General features: G+C 41.5%; 1 protein-coding gene across 1 annotated transcript; it reads left to right on the forward strand.

The window, feature by feature from the left end:
- Nucleotides 1–9,824: 9,824 nt before the first annotated feature.
- Nucleotides 9,825–18,113, forward strand: sall4 (spalt-like transcription factor 4). Its single transcript, XM_036534042.1, is given in 5 exon segments — nucleotides 9,825–9,872; nucleotides 9,875–9,995; nucleotides 14,523–17,000; nucleotides 17,206–17,510; nucleotides 17,679–18,113. Coding segments are annotated over 5 exon segments (3,387 nt in total).
- The last annotated feature ends 6,210 nt before the right edge of the window (nucleotides 18,114–24,323 follow it).

Genomic DNA, 24,323 nt, shown 5'->3' on the forward strand with positions numbered 1-24,323 from the left:
TTGCAAGGAGGCGTTCCACTGTGGATCATGTTGCTGTCCAAACGATCGCTGAAAAGTGGAAAATATGCCATCGAGCAGACCAAAGAGACAGACAGACAGAGAGAGAGAGACAGAGAGAGAGAGAGAGAGACTTGAGTCTTTGATCAGATTAAAGCCTCTTCAGTCAGCGTTATCTCTGGACTCACGTCGCTGGTTATGCTCTCATTTCAGTAAACATTAAAGGAACGATAACTATCTCTGCATGTGTCGCTTCAGCCCCAGTTAAAAATAAATAAAACTGAAAATAAGAAAGATTTAAAGAGGGATTGCACAGCCAGATCCATTCTCGATTTAGGGCTAATTTTGGAAAGCCACCCTATTTCTATTGTGATGCGACATCTTTCGAGGAGGATGTCTTTAAGCATTGGTTAGTTTCCTTGTGGACACCCCTCTCATGTGTCCTAAGAGGAGATAGTGTTGTGGTCAAGGCTGCTCCATTCATCCAAGCTCCCGCTGCCTTTGTGACCCTCGAAAATAGAATGTCTGTCTCTTTCAACCCTGGCTTTGATGAGTACAAGACTTCTGATAACTTCCAATAAACAACAACAGTCGAGCAACTGGACAATTACTACACATCTGTTTCAAAAAAAGGCAAGGAAAGGTCAGTTGCCAATATTGTTCCTCCTAGCCCATGTGAATTCTCTTCCCCACTCTTTTACTGAACACAATGAAGCAGGTCTGCCATGAAATCAGAACAGAAATGTATTTTTGACTGTGTTTTTCTTCCATGTCACAATCCCAAACCGAAGTTGTAGGCCCACGGAACGCAATACTGAGGATCACTGTGAACTCAGTGTTGGTATGTCTAACTATACTGCCTTTTGTCTTTACACATAATCATTGCAATTAAGCCAAACCTAAGCCTGTGTGTTTTGTGTCTTACATAACACTACAAATTATTGTCAATAAAATTAAAAAATGATGTTGTGTGAGAAAGGAAAAAATGATACTCGAGTTTGTCTTTCAACTTAAGCGGCAAAGTGCATTGCTTTTAGACTGAGTCTGAAACATCAAACATCTAAGATGACTTTTAAATGTCAATCAATTTTGTTAGATATGAATGTGTTTCTCTCTTTTTTTTGCATAGCATCGGGATGGGGTATTATCTTCTAATAAGACTGAGGGTAAGACTGAAAGGGACTGTATTGAACTGGTGTCCACCATGCTTGCATTCCACTGCTTCCAAGTGTTACGTGACAAGTGACAAGATTAGTCTCTTTATTTCCTGATTGGAAAAGAACTTTCTCATCCCTCTTAGCATATCAGTTAGCAGGTAAAGCCCAGAAGTCTTTTTAGAGGATTTCTCCCTCACTGACTAAGGACTGATACTCATAGAACATATCTTGCTAACCTTTTGCAAGGAACGGCAGAGTCATTTTTCACTTCTACCATTTGATCTCACTTTCTTTTTATTCCATTTGGAAACAAAGAGTAGCCTGTAACATGCTTTTTGACAATTTCAATGTAAAGCATGCTGCACGAGATAAAAGTTGATTGATTGACTGATCGCAGCCAAGGCAAAGCATTTCTCACAGAGCAGCACCAAGTGCAGATTGTTTAGTGTGAACGGTTTGGGCCACAGAGGAGCACGCTCAAACGTCACCTCTTATTGCGCCAATAAAGCGTCTAGACATCACTCCCCTCTCTTTCAGCCTCTTTCAGCTCTATAGCCGTTGGTTTGTTTTTGTTAGATATATAGAGTTCTCTTTGTGTCACAATTAACAGGAAGGACATTTCAGGGTCCCTTTTCCTGATCTAACACTCAGTGATATCGGAGACAAACAGCAAACAGAAACGGAGCAGGAAGAGTGCCTCGTCGGGATTTAGGGGATTTTAGCTGATGAGGTTGTTTCTGTGTGCCGTTGCGTTGATGTTGCTGCCGCGGGTCCTGCACTCACTATGCTAACCTTCAGACATTTAAGTGTGGGCTGTTTTAATTGCACATGAGCTCAGACAAACTGTTGATGCAGTCCCCAATGTAATTGTATATTTGGTTTTATTCCTTGCAGTGCAGTTAATTCAGTCAAATTAAGCAAATTAAATTGTCTGTTTTGGAGCTGAGTTGTCCATATTAGGCAAAAATAAACTGAACACCATTTATTGGAAAAGCCAGAAGAGCCTCTCATGTCACTGGTGAGGGGAAAAAACTTATATGTGCATCCTTATTCATAAAGTACATTTATGTGCTGGGGCTGGCAAGGAAATACCTTTTGTGATCCGTTCTGTTTTTTCTATGGATGTTTAGTGGTCATAATGGGACACAGTCTAAAATCATGTATTGGGTTGCAAATGTCGTCTGTGGGCAATTGACACATTTGCTTTTTTGCCTTCGTAAAAATGCATGCCATTACGTTTGAGAGCATCAGAGCACTACTTTCTTGCACCGCAGGGTATATGGAGCTTTCAGGGAGTGGAGGTGGAAGAGCAGACAGAAAATGTAGGCCTATCTTTTTTGAGCAAAAGGGTCATAAATTGTCTCACCGTTTTTATCACTTTGATGACTCAAATGCCCTTATTACAAAAGGAGACGGGGCTTTCAGGGTGAAAATCCTCGGACAATATCCCAACCCTGGTGTGGACTTTACACAGCTTGGACTGTCCACTGCAAGAGCTCTTCTCAGGAATGTGCATGCGATTTGTATTCACATTTGTCCTCGATAACTGCAGTTTTGACTTTTCACATTTCTGCTCAGTAAAGGCTGCCATAACATAGCTTTCTGTGAAACTGTTTTTCAGTTAATCATCCTACGGAGTCTGAGAAAAAAAGCCATAAGGTAGTGCTGAATTAGCATTGTGATGGATACATTCACATGCCAAGAGCTTTCCAGTGGGCTTGGTGGTGAACGCTTCAGTTTGAGAGCCGTTAGTTTATTGTTTTATGTGTTACTTCAGAGCTGTGCATTGTACCTAGAGAACAAAGCACTCCTGTGAGCAGCCAGTGCTATCAGAACCTCTGACCTGCCCTCCTCAGCAATGCAGGAATGACCTTCTACGTATTACCAGAGGTCTTTCTGAATCACTGTCGGTTTTTGTTGATGCCAGTGTCAATCAAGCAGTTCTGCTAAAAATGTGTCAATAATGCTTGAGAGAGTCAGTCAGACTTACAGCCAGAGTTGTACATCATTGTGTAATCGCTTATTCTGGAAAATATCAAAGACATAGCTGTCAACTTTCCATGCATCAAGTGACAGCCAGGAATAGTCCTGGAAAAGTGTAACGACTGTCTGAATGGTGAATAAATAACAGTGGGGACAACATGTGATCACCAATCATAACTGTTTCATTCAGCTTTATGGCAGCATGCTCACATCCTAACTCTCAAATGCAGAAACCTCTAAAAATATCTAATATTTGGTGGTTCGCTATGCTCTAAACGAAAACATTTCCTGTTCTAAATAAGACTGCTTGTCCTTGCTGAGTAATACTTGTCACCTCAGGTCCTAGCCAGATGAATGTTGTGTATATCAAGAGTCAGTATGTGTAATACATGGCAGCATATGTGAGTGTTTAATAAAGTTCTATAATAATATAAGCGTTTTAATACTGTTTACTAGAGGAACAGGAAGTAGTATTGAACATATGGACAATCCATTTTGGCTGACTAGGTTCCTCTTCTGTGCCCAACAAGGATGGACTAAAAATGTATTTACTTTCTACATTTCCAAATGTAGTGATCTGGGCTTAACAGCTATCATTGAGCTTCTTTTGAATAAATATATCCACAGTGTCCTTTTTCCAACTGAGAAATAAAGCTGACCTCAGGCAGTCTCATTCAATGGACTCACACAAGCATCTCTTCTCGACTTGACCATTGCAACCCTCTGCTGCTGTCACAAACTGCCCTAATAAGTAAAGAATGCTGACGCAGTTAATTTAAAAACTCATGGTGCTGTTTCTAGCAGAATCACTGGATGGCTGCAGTTTATAACTTCAAATTTTAAACTGACTCTGTGACAGTACACAACTGGCACCAACATATTAGTAAGGTCCTAATGCCTTATAAACCTGCTCCATTCCCAAACAGCCAGCGATGCTGGTCACCTGAACATTTTAAGAGGAAACTGCAAAGACATTTTTTTACCAGGTAATCAAAAAGCAACCTCTCAGCCCTGCCCCCACTGATTTTTATCTAAAAAGGTGACTTTTGGAGGGAAATTATGCAAATCTGTCTTTCAATTATACAAGGAGGTGACTGGGTAGGCGTGGTCTCACGGCTACTCTTCTCGCTGTTGGCAATTGGCTGTAGCCGGTCTGGGTCTTTTGATCGATGGTGGTATAGGTATTGGTCTGCTCTTTTCATGTTTTATGGATCCTTACCTCTGTATCACCAGCAGAAACATGCTGCCGTATAATTGATGTCATACTGAGGCTATAAACCGTGAGCATCCACTTTTCATAATAATATGGGCCTCACTTTCTTACTGTAGCATCCTTCTCTCTCCCCCATATGTTTCACTGTGTTTGCATTATGACGCACTGACCGCAAATGACCAACTTCCTGCTGAGCATCCAGATGTCACTCTCCATATAGGATTGTGTAGGAGTACGGGTGAGCAGTGACCGTCTCCACTTGTGTTCAGAAGGATCTGATCTGGACATGCAACAACAGTCTGGACCCAGGACCATGTGATGGCCCAAGGGTGATGGGGACCCCCGCTGGGTCTGACTCCCCCAATGGGTAGCACTACTTCTTTGAGTGGAGCTTTTCCTTGCCACTGGCTCCATCCCAGGTGATATTTGAGGATTCATTTTGGATGGCTTTTACTAGGGGCCAGCAAATTGGGTTCAACATGTTTGTTAATTCTATTTACATTATTCAGATCAATCTATACAGTTCAAATTGTCACTGGGAAATTCAAAGGAATGTTAAATAAAATTGAATCTGTCCTGTTTCTTTTATCATTTTTGTTATAGTTATGTGAGTGTTGTCAGTCTTAAACCATCGTTAGTGTGATTGTATTGGCTTTTTTATGTTTCAACAATGTTTTCACTTTCATTTGTTTTTGGGGGTTTGTTTTCTATAGTGTGTCCTTTCATAAGGTAATTTATTAAATATAATTCTTTTTGCTTGATTGATTGATTGATTGATCAGTTGGTTGGTTGATTGATGGATTGATTGATTGCATACAACTTCAGAATGAATAACTCCTGTACTGGAACTTTGCTGAGACAAATAGGCCTATAGTCTGGTCTTTTCATAAAAGAAGCCAAGCTTGGCAGACAGGATTACAGAGATGGATTAGCGCACTGGCCATGCCATGGATTGCTGTCCTGTCCAGAAGTGTGCTTGTACATCAGGCTGCTTCAGAAAACAAAAATTGCTTCCATATGAGCCATCCAGTTTGGACTCAGTTTGCATGGATGAATATGTATTTATCAGGTATTTGTTTAAGCTGCATTTGCAATGAAATTGCACATTGTCCTTGAGAGGCATGTTTTATGAGGGAGGCTTTTATTCAAAGTTTCTGCATCTCACATGCGAGCATGAGAACAGAAAAGTTACCAGTCCTTTGAGAAACATCATCTTCAATGATGATTTTCAGTTTTCATTAAGAAATTCCTCATAAAAACGCATTTTGATATTAATGTCTTAATGTATATTAATGTAACTTAAATAAAAATGAAAGGATTTGAATTTTGCTGGTCAGCAGTATAATATTTAGAAAATATAACGTTTTTGATTGAATACATCTTTTTCCTAACGAATGGTTTGTTCTCGTCATTTTGTTCATTTAAAAACCTAGACTGCAAACAAGTTGCTCCATTCTGTTGTACCAAACATTATGAATGGTGGTGTTTGAAATGTACTTCCTACACAGGTCTAGGGCTACAAGCTGAAAACAGTCAGTCTTTTGTTGTAGAACTGGACCGTGGCTCACAGTTCTAACTCAATTTAGCTGGATGTCAGTTCGCCTAATTGAAAGACAAACACAGCAGTATTTATGGCAGTGATTGTGCGTTTCCTCAAACAAGTTTTAATTTAAAGGCAAGTAATAGCAACAGCAAAACCGCTGCAACCGTACATGTGTTGAAATGATGGTGACCACTTGGAGTGACTGTTTGATGCTTCTGAATTGCTCTGGGTGTATCTGGGGCACGATATGGTACCATCGTAACATGTAACATAACACAGAACAATATGCAAAAACCCCAAAATGTGCTGCTGACTGGACCAGATGAGTAAATTATAACCAGATCAAAACATTGTGGCAGTGCAATCATTGTCTTGGTCTTGCTATAAAAGGAGTTTAAGTCCATTAGAAACACTGTCCCGCTTAAAGGTGCAACATCCTATACTGGTATTTAAGGTATAACACCCAAATTCAATGATTGACTTGTCGCATTATTTTATCAGAAATAACATGGCTTCAGCTTTCACTGTTTTGGCTTTATCCCATACTATCTTTACCCTTTGTGAGCTGCTTTGCATTTGAAAAGAACACTCAACTTGTAAAATGAGTTATGAATGCCGTGGTTATTTTCATTATGAGTAAGAGTGACACACACGCAGGGAACATTCAGCTCCACACTGTTTCCCACTATGAACCAGACATATCCTGATTAGTCATCACCAATAGGCGGAAACACAAACTGTAATGACAGACTCTGTATGGGTGCTCTCAGTAGATATTTTGCATAGGGCTCACTCCCCCCACAAAGCTAATTATGGCCTGAGCTGAAATTGTTGTTAAATGCACAGGGATTTTCTTTACCTGTTTTAAATAGTTTTAGGGAATTTTTAAGGTAAACTGTGCTTTTGTCCAGTGGGGGGAGTGATCGGATAGTAATTATTTCTGAATGTGAGTGATCACCTGAATTATGGGGCTTTGTGTTCAACCCAACACATTTTCTTAGATTTGGCCTGATTTGCTGTGTTTCTCCAGAAACATACAATCAGTCCTTTGAAAACTGATTGAAATTGATTAGGGAGAATGCTGTTTATTAGCTCACTGTTTGACTTGATGTGCTCACTGAAAGAAACTTGTGACATGAGAGGTATGTTATTGTGTGATACGCTTTGATGTCCATCTGTTCTCTGAGTCTTGTGTTATTACCTTGTGGTGCACCTAGAAGTCACCAGGAGTATGTGAATGCTGGAGGTAGAATTAAAAAGACTTTGGACTTCTCACTAAGATATAGTTTACAAATCAAGGATAATTAAATTTTGCAGGAAAGGATGATGTCATGTGAATTAAAGTGTGTAAAACTGAAATGGGAGGGAGGGGGGCTATGCTGGCTGTCATACCATTGGCAAAGACAATGTAAAAGTCAATTTATCTGTTAAGTGAACAAACAACATGGAAGACACAGTAATCCACATCTTCTTCTAGATGGTTGTTTTACCAGTGGTAATCCTTTATCAAACGCAAAAATCTAAATTTACACTAGAGTCTGGTTTGCTTTAATTATAGTATAGAGAACAATGATCCCATTCTCAGTGTTGGATAAACTAATCAATACATGATTTTGCCTCATCCTGTTAGGAGACCTGTGCTAACAAAAAAGATGCCTGTGGCACAAAATTGTAACTAATTAAATAAATAATAAGAAAACTGGGACAGGCCTTTCCAGTCAAGCTGAAACCTGTGTTTCTCAATATATTGTTGTAACCACAGTGGTTTCACTGATTGCAAACTCACAAGCAATATGAGGACACAATATGTTGTGGCCAAAGGATAGCATAAGATTCAATAGGGTGCTGTAAACACTCTCCCCCATCACCATTCAGAGTACTCTTCACTATTAAGGTAAAAAGGGGATACATGAAAGTTATAACACCCAATTTGACTTTTCACAGGGGGTTCCAAGTGACGGAGACCTACATTTCAAGGTGGCTTCTGTGTCAATGAGAATGATGCTTCGAACCTTTACTAAGGGTAAAGAGGTCCTTAGTCTCTCTCCACCTTGTGGCCCTCCAGATGTCTCAAAGCTCCTCTGTAGTCAAGTGGTTCTTAAAAACAGGATGGCTGTTCCTCACAATTACGCAAAGTCTGTCCACGGCTTTGTGGCCCCTCATGATTTTGGGCCCCATTTCCATATAGCTACCCTTGACTTAATACCCATTATCACTATGGTCCCATTCACTTTGAGACCCCTTTGTACTCAAATATCCTGGTGGGCAGGTGGGTTCCACCTGTCAATACATTCATAATTACCAGGAAACCCATATTTTAGGTTGTGCATATTTTTCCAGAAGCCAGCTCTCAGGATAATTGTTCTCCAGTCACTTGCATATTGTGTCTTCTAGTTCATGCCTCCACGATGTAGCAGAGAAGGTAGGCATATACCATGAGGCAGAATGAATATTAATGTGCGGTCCCAGGTGAGAAATCAATACTCAGGTAAAATTAATCTTAGGCTGGATAATTTTTTTCAAATGTTTATATATAAGATTCAAACATTTCACATGAGCATATGCCTCTGTCCTCCTAGATCTCACCAGATATTCTTGTATACCCTACTTGGTGTTACTAAAAACAGCTAATTGTAAGATACTGTCTGTGAGGGAAAACACATAGCTCATAAATAGCTTCCCAGAAGTGAAAAGACCAGTCACCCTGAGCAAGGCAGACAGAAGCATATGTATAGAATATGTAGGGAACTCCATGTGTCTCTGTTAAATAGCTTTGCAGCATAAACGGAGCTCCTTCGAGCATATTGACCTTCAGACCTCATTACACAAGGCAGTCACACAGTTTGATTTCCATTCAATCCCAGGAAACAAATGTGGGTAGGGGAACTAAACAAATTGTAAAAATCACATGTCTGAGCATTTTTAATATGGAAATTTCAAAGAAATGTCAATGATTTCACGTAGTAATCATCCCCCCCCCCCCCCCCCCCCCCCAAAAAAAAAACATTCACTTACGCGAGCGCATATTTAAAATGAAGGGATTGCAACTCTTCTTTCCATACATTTAAATTCTAGAATCACGTATGGAAAAGACTATTTGAATATATTTTACTTATTGAGTTATCGCAAGGCGTTTATGTACTAAATCATGGACATTTGTAAAGGCCAAAAGATGTGTTCTTTAGTGATATAGCCCCATAATCTCATAAAAGAAAACATTTGATGAGTTGAAGCTGTGAAATTACAGGCTTTTTTGAGAATACATTTGATTGACACTAAAGCCATTTTAAATGTCCCTTTATTGCTAGACACGTTCAATCAAAAAAATTTACTTATCAGAGTCACAGTCTAGCGGAAAGCACTATAAATGATGCAAGTGCAAATATCCTACAGTAATTGCATGATAAATGTCACTAAACCACTCCATTCAATAGTCAGTCCCGTTAGACGACACTACAACGCTATTTGTGAAGTACATTTTCTGTTTTCGTTTCATTCGAATATATCGTGCAAGTTCGGCTTGTTATACTGTATAAATATGTACAAAGAGTAGGTTGATCGATTACGTGAAGTAATACAGACGTTTGTATTTATGGGTCGCGACATAACGTGATCGTACCGCTGCAGCGAGCAAATGGTCGTTTAACCATAACAACTTCAAACAAAACACAAAATTATTTCGCAGATTGTAGCATTGAGTGGAAATTTCTTTCGTACGCCTCCCTCTCCCAGCCCCTCTCTCCCTCGCACTCTCTCTCTTTCTCTGTGCAGTGCGGTCGTCTCTTGCATCTCCCTCCCCCTTCTCGCACTCTGCAGTTCTCATCAATGGGTCCCATTTGAATAATCTGTAAGCACTTGGACTGGAGCCAATCAGCTGTCAGAGGACCATGATAAATCGCAATGCATTATTGATAATAATAATTACTCAGACATGCGCAATTCTACTTGAAGGGCTAATTTCCCAACTCTAAGAATTTGTTGTAAAGAAGAAGAGGAAAAAAATATTGTTACTATTTTGCTCCCGATGGTTGTACCATGTCGAGGCGCAAGCAAGCCAAGCCGCAACACATAAACTCCGAGGAGCCCGGTTCGGCGGAAAATGGTAGGTTTGGCCCAACAAACATCTCCCAACTTACCGTGTTGTCTGGTCAAGTACTGGTTGAGTTTAGTTTGCTAAAATGGTAGCTATATATTTTTTAAAAAATATATATTTTGTGGCACTCTGCACTTTGGTCGGGATCATGACCCTTGGAACTGACCACGCTCTTTTGTCGTATCTTCAGCAAGCAAGTTATTTTATTGAGGGACCATTCACGAATGAAATACTGTAATTTAAAAAATAAACGTTGGATGGCTAGCTATTTTAGCAGTGGTTATGAAGTTGTGAGATAAAATAATCGTGAGTGATTGCTGGTTCGTCCGTGGATCTCGCTTTGACCATCATTGATTGTAGTTTGTAGCTTGCTGTAGTTTGGGAAAGGTAGCATTAGCTATCTGGGTTACTTTGTGATTTGTAGTTGTAGTCATGATGTAAGATATTTGATTTCAAATGAAATCCATTTCCCTCTTCAGTGGTCACTGAAGAATTGTTTCGAAATTATGTATTGATTGCTATTTTCCCGTAATGGACGCTGCCCTTCCAGTTATTAGTTTTAGCTCGTTAGCAAGCTATCGATATCCAACCAGCTAACTAGAAAAGCAAAGATATGGCATGTATGCTAGTTAACGAATGAACGGACATGCGTCTAACTGAGTATAAAAAGTATTTTTAAAATGAGTAGCTGGGGCAGCTGGTTTTGTTAGGTTAACGAATGGATGCTGATGCTCGACTTCAAGCGTGCTTGAACTTAAAGCCTGACCTTAGCCGTTACTGTGATGAAGTTAACGTTAATTTGGCTAACTTTGGTAAATGGGTGACTGGAGTTATTTCATAGAAAACATTTTCATCCTCAATTTGTGTTTGTTCGGTTGCGTTTATATCTCAAAGCTGGCTAGCTGGATTGACTTGTTGGACATTCTTGTGTACGCAACCCTTTTTAACATTCGCTAACATTTGTATGTTGAATTAAACGGTGGTTATGCTTAAATTAACTCCATGGTGGTGATTGTTGCAATATTTGGAATTCCCCCCTATTTTAGTTGCTCAACGAATGATCAGTCGTTAACTTATAATGATTCCCCCAACTGTAGCGGAGTCAGCGAAGAGAACAACTTTAACTATAGATGTGCGTGCTCTGTCAAACCGTTTTAGTTCAGCCTCATATTGTATGTATGTATGTAAGGAGTATGTGGAAGCACTTCATGCTCACAAATTTAAAATGCATGTGGTGATAGTTTGGTTTTTCGTTTGGCCAGCCAGGTAATTTGGTTCCGAGCATTTAAACAAAAGGTGGTCGAGCAGGTTGGTATGAAATGTGACTCACGGGTAAACTGACCAAAGAGTAATAAATCCCCAGTTTAATGCATGACTGTTTCCTTTTGTGCATAGAGTGGTGGGGGATGGAATGGTGTTAGGGCAGAGGGGGGTCGATCTATGTTACCATATGTAAACAATTGAAACGCTGCCCACCACCTCTTATGCATACTTTGCTTGCTATCTAATTCGTTGCATGGCGCACTGACCAGTATCTTAAGCATCGCATTGAAGATGGCTGTGTAGCTGGGGTACAGTGAATACCGAGAGCTTTAAGGTAAATTTAGCTACAGATTTAGTTTTACGAATACATGTTATGTATATGGTAACTGGTATATGGTAAAAATATAGCATTTAGTAGTAACGTAACTGTAATGGTTAGCTGGCTAATTTACTTCGACGGCGCTAGCTCTGCAATGTAATACGTCTCCACTGCGTGCGGTAGTAGTGGAGTCTGGGTTTGTGTTCGAACGCGCCCTCGAGTGGTGAAACATGTCAGTGCATTGTTTTACTAGTACCCGGGCACCAGCGAATTCCCATGTACGTTCATGTATGGATATGCCAATATATCGATATTTTAGCAGTAGTTCTTCTGCTTCGCTTTCATTTAGCAGCACATTTAAATGTTAAAATATTTTTCTGGTAGTTTTCAACTTCTCCACCAACATTGAGTAATTCCTCCTCCTACGAAATGTGCTTCATTTTGCATTAGCTCCTCTGTTTTGACTGTGAACAGGTTCAAAATACGTAGCAATTTGCAAGGTTTTCACCCGGTTCTGGTTGCCTGGTGAGCCATTAACAAGTCCAACGGTTTGTAGGAAGAATGCAGACAGGTGGTCTGCCACCCACCCACCCCCACTTCATAAGACTGCATTAGCATTTGACAATAGGACTCTCAAATGGCCACTTATAATCTGTTGCAGACAAATTAAATTTCAATGCCATACATTCACCTCTCAATCTAGCCTGCCACAAAAGAGGGTTCTTTCAGATTGGTGTTGCTAATCAAATCTATTTTTGAATTGGTTGGGTTGACTTCACCCCCAAAGTATTTGTCAGCTTTTACTGAAGTGTTATTTGAATGCTAATGTAAGGTATAGCCCACACATTCAGTTGCTCGTGGACCTCAAAAGCACACATCCTGTTAGACCTGTGCATGTATGCAGAGCAGTATACATTGCTGTGTGCAGGGATTAATTTTTGCAAAGTGGTTAGGTTTTCTGCATTATAATTGCGCTGATCAAATATGGCTTTGATATCTTTACATGTACCCTCAAGGTGCAGCAAATTATTCTAAATTCCTGCCATTTTGTGGCCATTAATGTTGGAACATTAAGGATTTGGGATTATTGATGCTTCCCACTGCACTAAAACATGTTAATTAATCTAAAAAGTACTTTATGGAGTGGTGAACTGTTAGCATTGTGGGGCTTGAGCAGACATGGCAAGTACAGGTGGAAGTTGCTTTTTTCCTTTTGATTTGTTGGTAAAGTGCAGTCAAGTCAATCACTGGGCCAAGACTGGTGCTGGTGCTTTGAAAATGTGTTGTAGAGAAACAGATGATGACAGTAGGAATATTTTTCCCTCACTCTTTAATGTATTCACATTTCAGAGTGATTTTTGAAGGGGACTTTTGTGCTTTTCTATATTGTGACTGTGCAGTTGTGTGGTAGCTCCCCCTGGTGGTCATTTCATCACTGATCTCTAATGCAGATTGTTGGGTAATACTGAAAGCAGTAGCTTTGCAATGGATTGTAGCCTCTTAACATCCCATTGACAAAAACATGCTGGTATTTTTGCCAAGGGTGCATGAAACAGACTGTGGGATGCATACAACTGAACAAAATCAAGCATATTCAAATATACTTTTTAAAAGTAATGCGCATAATGAACATACAGTATAAAATAGATGGGCTTGTCTCTGGTGTAAATCTTCTGTTGAAGCCTTTCATTTATTGGATCTTTTACTTTTTGGAGGGGTTTTGCAGGTTCTCTACATGCTTTCATGTATTGCCACTGTTTGTAGGAACTTGGTGAAATGATTCAAAAGCATTGAATTAAAGCATCACTTTAATTTACTGCATACACAGAAATGATAAAAGCAGACTGCTGAAGTAGCAGACTTTTCCTTTTTTGACCGAAGAATACATTAAAGAAAATTCATAGGTCATTAGCAGTTCTCAAGAGGGTTCAATAATTTGTTGTTCTGAGAGTGCTCCTGAGCCATAAAAGGTGGTATAAATCACTCTTGGGCAGATTCCAAAACTTAACGTTCCTTATTATTTTTAGGCTTGAGTGCTTGGTCCCTTTGCTGTCAAGTACAAGTCATGTTTCCTTGTAATTTGATGTTTCTTACTCAATTTTTTTTCAACACTCTCCCTACGTAAACAATGGCTGAAATGTCCATACTGTAGCACTCCCCTGAAACAAAGCTGGAGAGATGTTATGCCAGAAACAAGTCTGACTTTGAATAAGCCCAGTCTGCTTGAAGACTAACTATTATACCCATGAAACGTATGTTAATACCAAGTCAAAGGGAATGCTCCTTAGTGAGTCCTTTTGCCTACAAAACAATTCCTGTAATGTTTAACGCATACTTTCTCATAACCGCTTCATCCTTTAGATAATGTTATAGAACAAGAAAAAAAAACTGGCCAATTGTAGTACTTTTGCCATGTCCTTTAGATTGTTTCCCGACATTTCACATCCTTATCTCATTTATGGAACTAAGACAACCAGGATCACCCTTGCCCATTTTATCAGATCTTTTTTCTGTACATGCCCAAAAGGCAGTTTTAGATGTATTAAAATGCTAAATGCCAGTAATGTAAAATTGTGGGAAATTCAAAGTCAAATGAATTCAATAGCTGTATCCTTTTTTTTTAACAACTGGGGTTTTATAGATTGACAGAGCTTTAATAGATATTCATTATCCTGAAATGTTCTGTTCTGATATTATTGTACAAAAGCCTGGAAAACTAAAGGTTCGTATACAGTGGCTAAAGGGCAAAATGATTTGGGTATATTGGAACTGGATACAAGTATGATATTTGTGGCCATCATCCACCTGGAGCTACCGATTCAGATGGGTCGTAATTCTTTTTTCATATTGTTGAATTGCGGTTTGACATGCCTTTGAAATGTTAGTGCTAACTTGGTTGTGTTTTAAATGGAAGCGCTAAGACTGACTTGCCCTGTCTGTGCTCCTCATCACAGGTGCTCTGCAGGATGGCCCGACGGAAGAGGACGGGATCAAGGTGAAGAGGAGCCGAATGGAGGAGACTCAGGTGTGCGACAAGTGCTGCGCCGAGTTCTTCGACCCCGCGGAGTTCCTCGAACACCAGCGAAACTGCACTAAAAGCCAGCAGGTGCTCATTATGAAAGACTGCGACGGAGCGATGGTGCCTTGCGAGTCTGCGCAGGGCTCCCCCGATGGTTTCCCGAGTTCCCACAGCAACGGCCAGTCCGGTGGCGACCCGCAGTCCAAGGGCAGCCCCGGCCTGACGGACAGGATGGAGGAGGAGCCGCAACTGAACAATGAAGAACCCCCAAAGCCGGCGGATGCCGAGATGTCCACTGGGCTTGAGTCAAACTATCTGCCAGCGCCCAAAATGCAAGACACTAATGTGACATTGGAGTCCATGCCTGCCACCAAAGTGGCCGTCACCCAGCATTCGTCCAGCCACAAGTCCCCGCCTTCACAGGCTAACCTGCATGCCATCCCCATGATCCTGGAGCAGCTGGTTAGCTTGCAGCAGCAGCAGCTTCAGCAGATCCAGCTGACGGAGCAGATTCGGATTCAGGTTGCCATGATGGCGCCCCAGAGCCTGCACTCTGCCGTGGGTGCTGCTGTTGACCCGCTGAAGGCCCTGGGAGCCCATCTGTCCCAGCAGCTCTCGGCTGCTGCAGCCTTAATCGGAAAAAGGACTGGCACTCAGAGCTTGTCACTAGAGACTCTCAAACAAGCAGGCCACCTACCTCACTCCAGCAGTGGTCCCATGTCACTCGCAGGTGCCATGCCCTCCAAATCAGATTTGTCAAAAGGGCTCCCAGATCTGGCCAATCGGCTTCCAGCGCTGCTTCCTCAGTCTCCAGGGGCACTGGCTTTCCAAAGCCCGTTTGCAGCCATGTCGGCCGGACTGGAAGCCTCCAAAAAAGGGAAGGGCAAACTCCCTAACATGGTCATGGAACCCAAGGCTGGCTCTGAGCATCAGTTCAAGCACAAGTGTAAGTTCTGTGGGAAGACCTTTGGAAATGACAGCGCCCTCCAGATCCACTTGCGCTCTCACACAGGCGAAAGACCCTACAAGTGCAACATATGCGGGAACCGCTTCACCACCAAAGGAAACCTCAAGGTGCATTTCCAGAGGCACAAGGAGAAGTACCCTTATATTCGGATGAACCCACACCCTGTGCCAGAGCACCTGGACAACATTCCCACCAGCAGCGGCATTCCTTATGGCATGTCCATGCCTATAGAGGAATCCAACCTCGTGGATGGCAAGTCCACTCTGGGGCTTCCCTCAGCCGGCTTTCACCCTTCGGTGCTGCAGGGTCTCAAGCCCTCCTTTGATGTTCAGCTTGGCGGTGACATGTACTCCCAGAGGCCTTCCTCTTCTGGGAGCGACGGAGCCTCCATTTCCTCCAGCATGTTCAATCAGGAGATGGGAGGCGATCAGTCCCAGGAGCCCCCAGAAGGCCTGGCCAGTTTGCACCATCTCAATGGCAACGGCATGTCAGGGGAGCACGGCTCGGGCACTGCCAAGCTGCAGCAGATGGTAGACGGCCTGGAGAAGAAGACCAATGACCCCAACGAGTGCGTGATTTGCCATCGGGTGCTGAGCTGCCAGAGCTCCCTCAAGATGCATTACCGCACGCACACCGGGGAAAGGCCGTACAAGTGCAAGATCTGCGGCCGGGCCTTCTCCACCAAGGGCAACCTGAAGGCCCACTACGGTGTCCACAGGGCCAACACGCCCCTGAAGATGCAGCATTCCTGCCCTATCTGCCAGAAGAAGTTCACCAACGCCGTGGTTCTCCAACAGCATATCCGCATGCACATGGGTGGCCAGATTCCCAACACCCCCCTGCCAGAGAGCCAGTTTGATGGCCCAGAGATGATGGATCCGGCCCTGCCTGAGGATAAGGCTGTGGATATGAGTGGCTTCAATGATGAGAGTCTGGAAGAGCCAGAAATGGAGGCGGAGTCTAAGGAGAAGCCCAGCAACTTCTCAGAACCCCTGCCACCCCCCTCCACTCAGCAGGAAGAGCAGTCCCCCCAGCCCCCTTCTGTGTTCTCCAGCATTGCCGCCCTGGAGAACCACATGAAGAACCTCACCTCCGCCCTGAATCTCCAGCGGCAGACGAGCACCAACTCCGAGAGCGACGGCGCAGCCAAAGATTCGCCCTCCATGGCGGGAGATCAGGAGTACCAGAATGGCAGGAGCCCCACCGTCTCTGACTCGGTCTCTTTCCAGTCATCCTCTCCTGTGGACAGTCAGCTGGGGAGCAACCAGTCAAAGTCCCCGGATTCGGGCAACCCAGAAGACTGCAGCAGGGCGGTCTCCAGACCAGATTCAGACAGCGGCACCGCTGATGCAGAATCCAACGGCGCTCTGGACTTAACATCATCGAGTTTTACCTCCAAGCCAATCAAGGAGGAGCCTGGCCTGTCCTTCCCAAATGGTGAATATGGTAAGTTCCCCCTTCATCTGGAGTCTGTTTTGTTGCTATTTTCCCACAATGATTTTTTTTTTTTTAATGCTGGAGATTATTCATAAAATCTGAGACATGCAGGAAGTGTGTGTGAGGATGGTTGAGATGATATGTCATTGCATTGAATACAGATGCATTGATTTGGTTACGCTGGACTGACTGGCTTTCTTTATATTTTAAATAGGTGCAAGCCATATGCCTTACATGCGAGTCCCCCCGAGTCTGGTAAAGCTGGAGATGCAGACTCCTCCAGAGAACCCTATGGGTGCCCACAACCTGTTCGGCCATCAGATGCCCCTGGGGACAGGCGTGCAGCCAACCACCACCTCCGCTCCCCGCCGCTCCGCGAAGCAGCATCTGTGCAATGCCTGCGGCAAGAACTTCTCCTCCGCCAGCGCCCTGCAGATCCACGAGCGCACGCATACGGGAGAGAAGCCCTTCGCCTGCACCATCTGTGGCAGAGCCTTCACCACCAAGGGCAACCTCAAGGTGGGCTGGTTTATCAAACTCGGCCCAAATTGTGGGACATGGCTTATCACACAGGGTGTAACTACAGCCAGCATTTTTGTATCATTTGTATCATCTTGAGTTCTGCTTAAGATGGGGATTATTATTTTTTTTAAATTTATTTATTCTCCCTCCTCCCTTTGCCTTTAGGTGCACGTTGGGACTCACATGTGGAATAACTCGACGAGGCGGGGCCAGAGGCTGTCTTTGGACAACCCGATGGCTCTGATGGGCCTGGGCCCAGAGGCCAAGATGGTGCCTGAGATGATGCCGCCTCCCAAGGACATGGCTCCTCCCCCGATGAACTTTGACCCCACTGTGTGGAACCAGTACGCTGCCGCGTTCACGAACGGGCTCACCATGAAGACCAATGAAATCTCAGTCATCCAGAACGGGGGCATCCCCATGCCGGGGGGCCTTGCTGGGGGTGCCCTAGTGGGCTCCACGGGTGGCCTGATGAAGATGGATGGCTCTCAGGCTGGCCTCCCCGCCTCCGTCGCCGAAATGGAGAAGAACGGGACGGAAGGTGTGGCAAAGCCCCAGTTCCCGCATTTCATGGAAGAGAGCAAAATTGCGGTGAATTGATTTGACAACGCATACGAGACTTCATCATTCTTTTGTTTCTTGGTTCTTTATACAGACATGACAAACCTCACATTTTTCCTACTGAAATGTATAGATTATGGCTTTTATGGTAGCTGTGTTTTCTATTTAACACTTGCTCACAAATGAGTACAATCACTTTTTTGCGCTTTGCAACAATTTAGAAAGGCAGGTGGGATCTCCTTGTTGAACAAATTTGTGGGCCATGCAAAGCCCTCTTTACCTTTCCCAATAACTTGAAGTGTGCAGCTCCCTCCTTCCCTTTTCCCCCCTCACCATTTGAACAGTTTACCTCATTAAATGCTAGAATTTCTTTTAGTAGAACTCAAATTTAACTACTGTAGAGGTCTCTGTTGTATTAACTGTTGTATGTTTGAATAAGATATGCGGGTAACCTTTTTGTAAGGCTGTCATCTTTTTTAGTCTCTCCTCCCTCCAGAAGTTGAATGTATTCGTCTTACTTGAAATGGCTTTAATCCAAATGGGTCTCTCTAACGTCAAGAGTAGATACTTTGACAACAGTGATGTGATGTTTATTTCCTGACTTGTTCCATCTTACTACGGTTTGCTTCGTCTTGGAATGTCACCACATGAACACTTGAGCACCAGTTGCTTGCCATCAGTTTTATGGTCGATCTTTTCCCATGCTTTGGGCATGTGCTTCAGGTGTATTTGGTGCATTGATACAAAACCTGTGTTCAGACTATATTTGGCTTTAGGAGACTCCTTTTGTGGAATTTATCTTCCACCAATGTGGACAATTGCTGGAAACCCTTTTGAAATTAAATTATTTTTAAAGTTGTTGACAATTAGAGTAGTGTATTTTGTTTTTTTTTTTTTTTTTTCTCTTCAGCTTTCAAAACCAAAAACACTTTTTGCCAAGTGCCTGGCTGAAACTGATCAAACTTATGTACTTTCTTTTAAAGCACCACAAGATTGTAATGGTCTGTATACCACATGTCTCTTATGTGTTTGACAAATATACTCCATTATGTTTCTGTTGCATTAGATTTCTGTGGAAATGTTTTGCCCTCTGTAATTTCCTGGGATCAGATTGATCTAACAATGTTTTCGCTCCAGTTTACACCATGTTTACTTTTTTAAATGCTGGTATACCTTCTGAAGCCTTTGAGTCTTGTCCTGAAGGCTATTATAACACTGAATACCGTCAACCAGGGCTGCACTTTACTTCATCTCCCTTTTCAAATGCACCAGGTTTATTTCCCCCCTATTTTGGTTCCACTCAGTGAATTGGATTAAAGGACTTGTACCAGCTGTTGTAAAGCTGTACAGCCCCTTTCCAGCCCTTTTTGTATATTAAATCATCCAGTTTTCTTGACTTGTATCAAGGAGCATAATTTCTTAGATCGGGGGTAGGGGGAGTCTGAACATACAGTATTTATAGAGGGCTTTTCCTCCTCATCATGTGTCCTTTATAATCTCAATTCAGTCCTGAAAATGTCAACCAAATTTATCAAATCAAAATTGTTCAGTACTATTACTTTATAGTTCTGTTCCATGTATGTTCCTAGAAATACCGCGGGTACATATCCGCCAGGTCGCGAGCTGCAGGACAACTCGATCTGTTATCCCGGGGGTATTATTATTATTTTTGGTCTCCTTTTTGAGGGGTGGGGGTGGGGCAAACCTTTCTACCTCATTTTCAGGTGCATTAACTGGAGTAGCTCATTTTAGTTCAAAAATAGCTGTTCAGATGAACTTTTTGGCTCTGTCTGCAATTAGTTTGCTATGATGTGTGTTCGGAGTAATCATTTTCTACCATAACCTGCTGAATTTTTTTTTGTTATTGAATGTATTGCCAGACACTTTGCACGTCTTTTGCTCAGAACAGATTTTGACTGTGTTCTCAAATCTTGTCTCCTGATATATGCATTTACCAAGTTGTGCCTTTTTAAGAATCTGCATCCAGACTGGGTTGGAGGGGTTTTGGTCAACAATTCACAAAATATGGAGCCTTTGTTACTTTGTTGCCAGTTTTTGGCATGTTTACAGTGTAGACTTTGTAAATCTGATCTTGTTGTTTGCAACTCTTTTCTCCTTATTCAAGCATCTCGATGCATAATGTTATTTTCTGGTCTTTTGAAAATAAAATCAGGGTGACTTTTCCAAATGGTTTCCTCCACTTTACTTTAACAATTTTTCCCTGATTTACTGCACACAAACTCCAACTATGCACTCGGTGATTAGATAGGTCCAGTGAAAAGATTCATGCATGTGTGGTCTTGGTTTGAACACGTACACATTCTCTGAGTGTCTCTTTTGAAAAGTTGTAATTGGAGATGTTGGATGGTAATTGCATAAGACTGATTCTTAACAACCCAGGCTGCCTTTAAAGCAGCTGTCTCTCTTTTTTGTTTTTTTACCACATTTAGCTTTTTCAAAAGCTCTCCAAAGCCGCGCTCATAGAACTTAAGCTATAGTTTGCATGTCACATGGGTTCCCCTTAACCTTCAGCCCTGAGTTTGGGTCAAAGGTTTTGTACCGTACATTCTGTGACACCCCAATAATTAGGCTACTTAAGATGCTGGCAACCCCTGAAATTTGATGATGCCAATTTGTTTTCATCACAACAAACCTGGTGTGGCATGAGGTCTTGTGATACTAGCCCACAGCCATGCATAGGCATATCTGCCAGAATCAGTTCTATGAAACTGTTTCATACATACAACAGTTATTGCAGAGTCTTTATTTCAGAAAAATTGACTGCATTTTTTCAATTCCTCACAAATCTCTTCTGGACTGGATTTGCATGAAGAAACAATTGTTCTGTTTTCTGGAATGATCTATTAACAGTAAGATAAGAAGACTCCCACTATAGCTTTGATTAAATCCAGGGCAAAGCTGCCCTTCCCACCCACTGAAATGTTATCTGGCTTTAGTCTGTCACTTGTCCTCAGGTCATTGCATACTTTGTATGTGGATAACCATGCTGGTTTTACATGGCTCAGGTCCAGCTGAGTTGGCTGGATTTGCATAGTGCTTTACATCCAGGTACATATCAGATCTTTATTTCCATCTCGGTGTGTCCGATTGGATTTTTACCCTTCAGCTGACCTCTGTGGCTCAATTTGTGTATAGAGCGTTTTTGCATACAGAATTACTGTAGCTCTGGTAAACTAGTTGTACGTCAAGTCATAAAATAATACTGCTATTGCTCATCTGTACACACCAAATTCAGTTTTTCTTCACAGGTCTGCATATAATAATTTTAAACTGCATAAATACATTTTTAATATCTATATATTTTTCTCTTTTAGATCTAGACATTTTAGGATTTGTCAGAAATGACATACAACCGTTACAAGTGACTAATTATCCATTTCAGATTGTTTAAAGTCTAAACATAATTATACATTACATGATGAGAGGGTATGATCATGAGATTTCTTAATGCTCACATTAATTGGCCGCCATATTGTCTTCAACTTAAAAAGACATTTTTGTAACAATTTCATAGAATATTTGTAAACTGTAATGTGATTGTTTGTGTGGTTTCCTTGTGACGTGAGCTTGTAGCATTTTATTGTTAGTTGTAAAGTCTGGGATTTGAACATGCTGTCCTTGCTGGATTCCAAGGCATGTCAAAGGCTGAAAGTGGTTTAATCTTGCAAGCCCCATTAATTTGGTTGGTAAGAATGTGCCTTATGCAGGGGCTATTAGCCATACCAGGGCTAATCCAATAGCCTACAGATCAAACTTGGCCAGGGTCACAAGGGGGAATTAGCGTTCCAGTGGCCCAAGAGTGGACACTGCTCTGAATGACAAAGAGCGCCGCATAATTGGACAGAGGGCATCCAATCAGCTGTCTCCTCTGCAATCGGGGACTCTGGGAATAAATAGCAGGGGGTTGTGTAGGTCAAGCCCTCAGGTCAGGTGGTGCATCTCTGCGATGGGAAAACTTTTCCTGCACCTGCCTGCCCTTCGTACACAACAGTGGCCATATTTCATGAATAATAATTCATCTTATTCAGATGCAGCTGGGGCTAAGAGCCATTTTGCTTCACAGATGGCACTGGCTAGCCAATGACCCTGCCCCTCCAAGAGAGGATTTACCCAGACCCACCTTGAACAATGGTTAGTGAGAGTAAAGAATATCATCCTGTGGTAACAAAGTCTCATACATGTATGTCTTTTATGGTGCGATTTGAGCTGAGACTCCCATTATTGCCATTATATTATTTGATGAAATCTAGATCAATAGTTACGACTACAGGAAACTGTATATATCTTAGGTTTAAGAATAATATTTTACAGTCACACTTCTTGATTCAACCCATACTTATCATCCTCCTTATTCATTACATTAACTAAGTGAGCTAGAGAGGTTAGAGAATGTGTTCCCAGTAGAAGGCTTCTTTATGTTCTCAATAGAAAAAAAAAAAAAAAAAAAAAAAGATTTTTAAAATAGCCCAAAGTCTAGTAACCAGGTTCAACTTTGTGTTGGGAAAAGCTAACTGAGAATATCTGAATTTTAGTTTTGTTGTTGTTGTTGTTACTTTCATTTGAATATTCTTCACTGAGCCATGTTGACCAAATCTTACAATAAATGGCCAGATTGGATTTGTGAAGTGAAGTATTTTTCCCCCAGCTACATTCCTCTACATTCGCAATATTGGGAAGTTTTAAAGTAAGAGGATTCAACAATGTATGGCCTTGGAGGTCTCCAAGTTTAAACCACTTACCCTATCTAAATCACTAAAAAATCCCAGAACTGGGGAGAAAAGCTAAACTGGATCACTCCAGATGATGACTGATTGAATCAGGTGATTAAGGCCTACCTAAAATACAGGCCTGCAGTTTGTTGCCCACCAGTAGCTGTGCCTCAAAGAGAAGGTTACAACATGAGCAAAACAAAAAAGTCAAACCATATCATGACTAACTTTACAGTGCTTACATTAATCCTGAACAGAGCAAGCTATCTCCCTCTGCTCTTACCAAATATAGTCAGTTTGGTGTGACATATACCTTTCAATACAGCACATAGCACTGCATGTTTTAGCTGTAGCAGGATAACAATCCTCAGCCTTTTGCTTAGTGCTGTATACATGTCAAGACATGGAATTCTACACACATTTTCATATGATTTGATTTCTGGGATGTAACAATTGCCTTAATCTATTTATTAAAATAAAATAAAATAAAATCTATTTATTATTATATTTATTTATTATTATTACTTTAAGAACATAGACTGTACCAATGAAGCATTGTCTTTTGCTCCTTTTAAACTTTTTTTATTAGTGAACAGAAGAAATTTTGGAAAACACCCAACAAACATTTTCCCCATTTTGTGTTTTTCCAAACATGGAGTTAATTTTTTTTTTTTTTGAAAGGCACAGTATAATGTTAACATACACAAAATTGCTGTATGTAATGCATCTTGCCATCAAAGTCCATGATTGCTGCATTTAAATCTGTTGCACTGTTCAGTCAAATGTTGATATTTCTGGGTTTTGTACTTGTCTGTTTTTATATGTGTGACCTTCATCCTTCATTCCTTAATTAATGCATGCATGAAGTTATCACTGAGCTCAGCATCTTCCACTCTTACTGTGCCTTCCTCTCAGCCCAAAAGACTCACACATGGGAAAAAAATGATAGGTCAAACTGTCACCCACAGGATGCTCCTCTGCAAAGCACTAGGGTCGACCGCATTGTCCATGACTGACTGTTATGGATTTTGACTACAAAATGAATTGTAAATTGTAGGTGTCTATTCTGCAATTGTATTTTACATTGAATGTCGTGCATAAAGTGTTTCTTCCATCTCCTTTCCCCTCAGCAAAACACTACTTGAAATCAGTCACACCCTCTCTGCTAATTGTCTGCTGTTATTGTTATTCTCTTCACCTAAACTGAACTAGTTCCCCTTTTTAATAGCTCATATGCCATGTACCAAATGACACCACCATGTTTTTAACCTTATTGTAATATTACTAATGGTGACAGAAATATTGTACTTGATAGTTATAATAATAATAATAATAATAATTATTATTATTATTATTATTATTTGTTACGGTAGGCAATACAAAACCTCATCTAATCTGTCAATAAGTGACTACATATAACAATAATACTATATATTTTTCTCACTCCCTCTCTCTTTTTCTTCGGCTTCCTTTCAACCTGTTACTGTTATTCCCACATTTCTGTCGTTCCGGATCTGAC

This window comes from Megalops cyprinoides, chromosome 7 (assembly GCF_013368585.1).
Source record: "Megalops cyprinoides isolate fMegCyp1 chromosome 7, fMegCyp1.pri, whole genome shotgun sequence".
NCBI lineage: Eukaryota > Metazoa > Chordata > Actinopteri > Elopiformes > Megalopidae > Megalops > Megalops cyprinoides.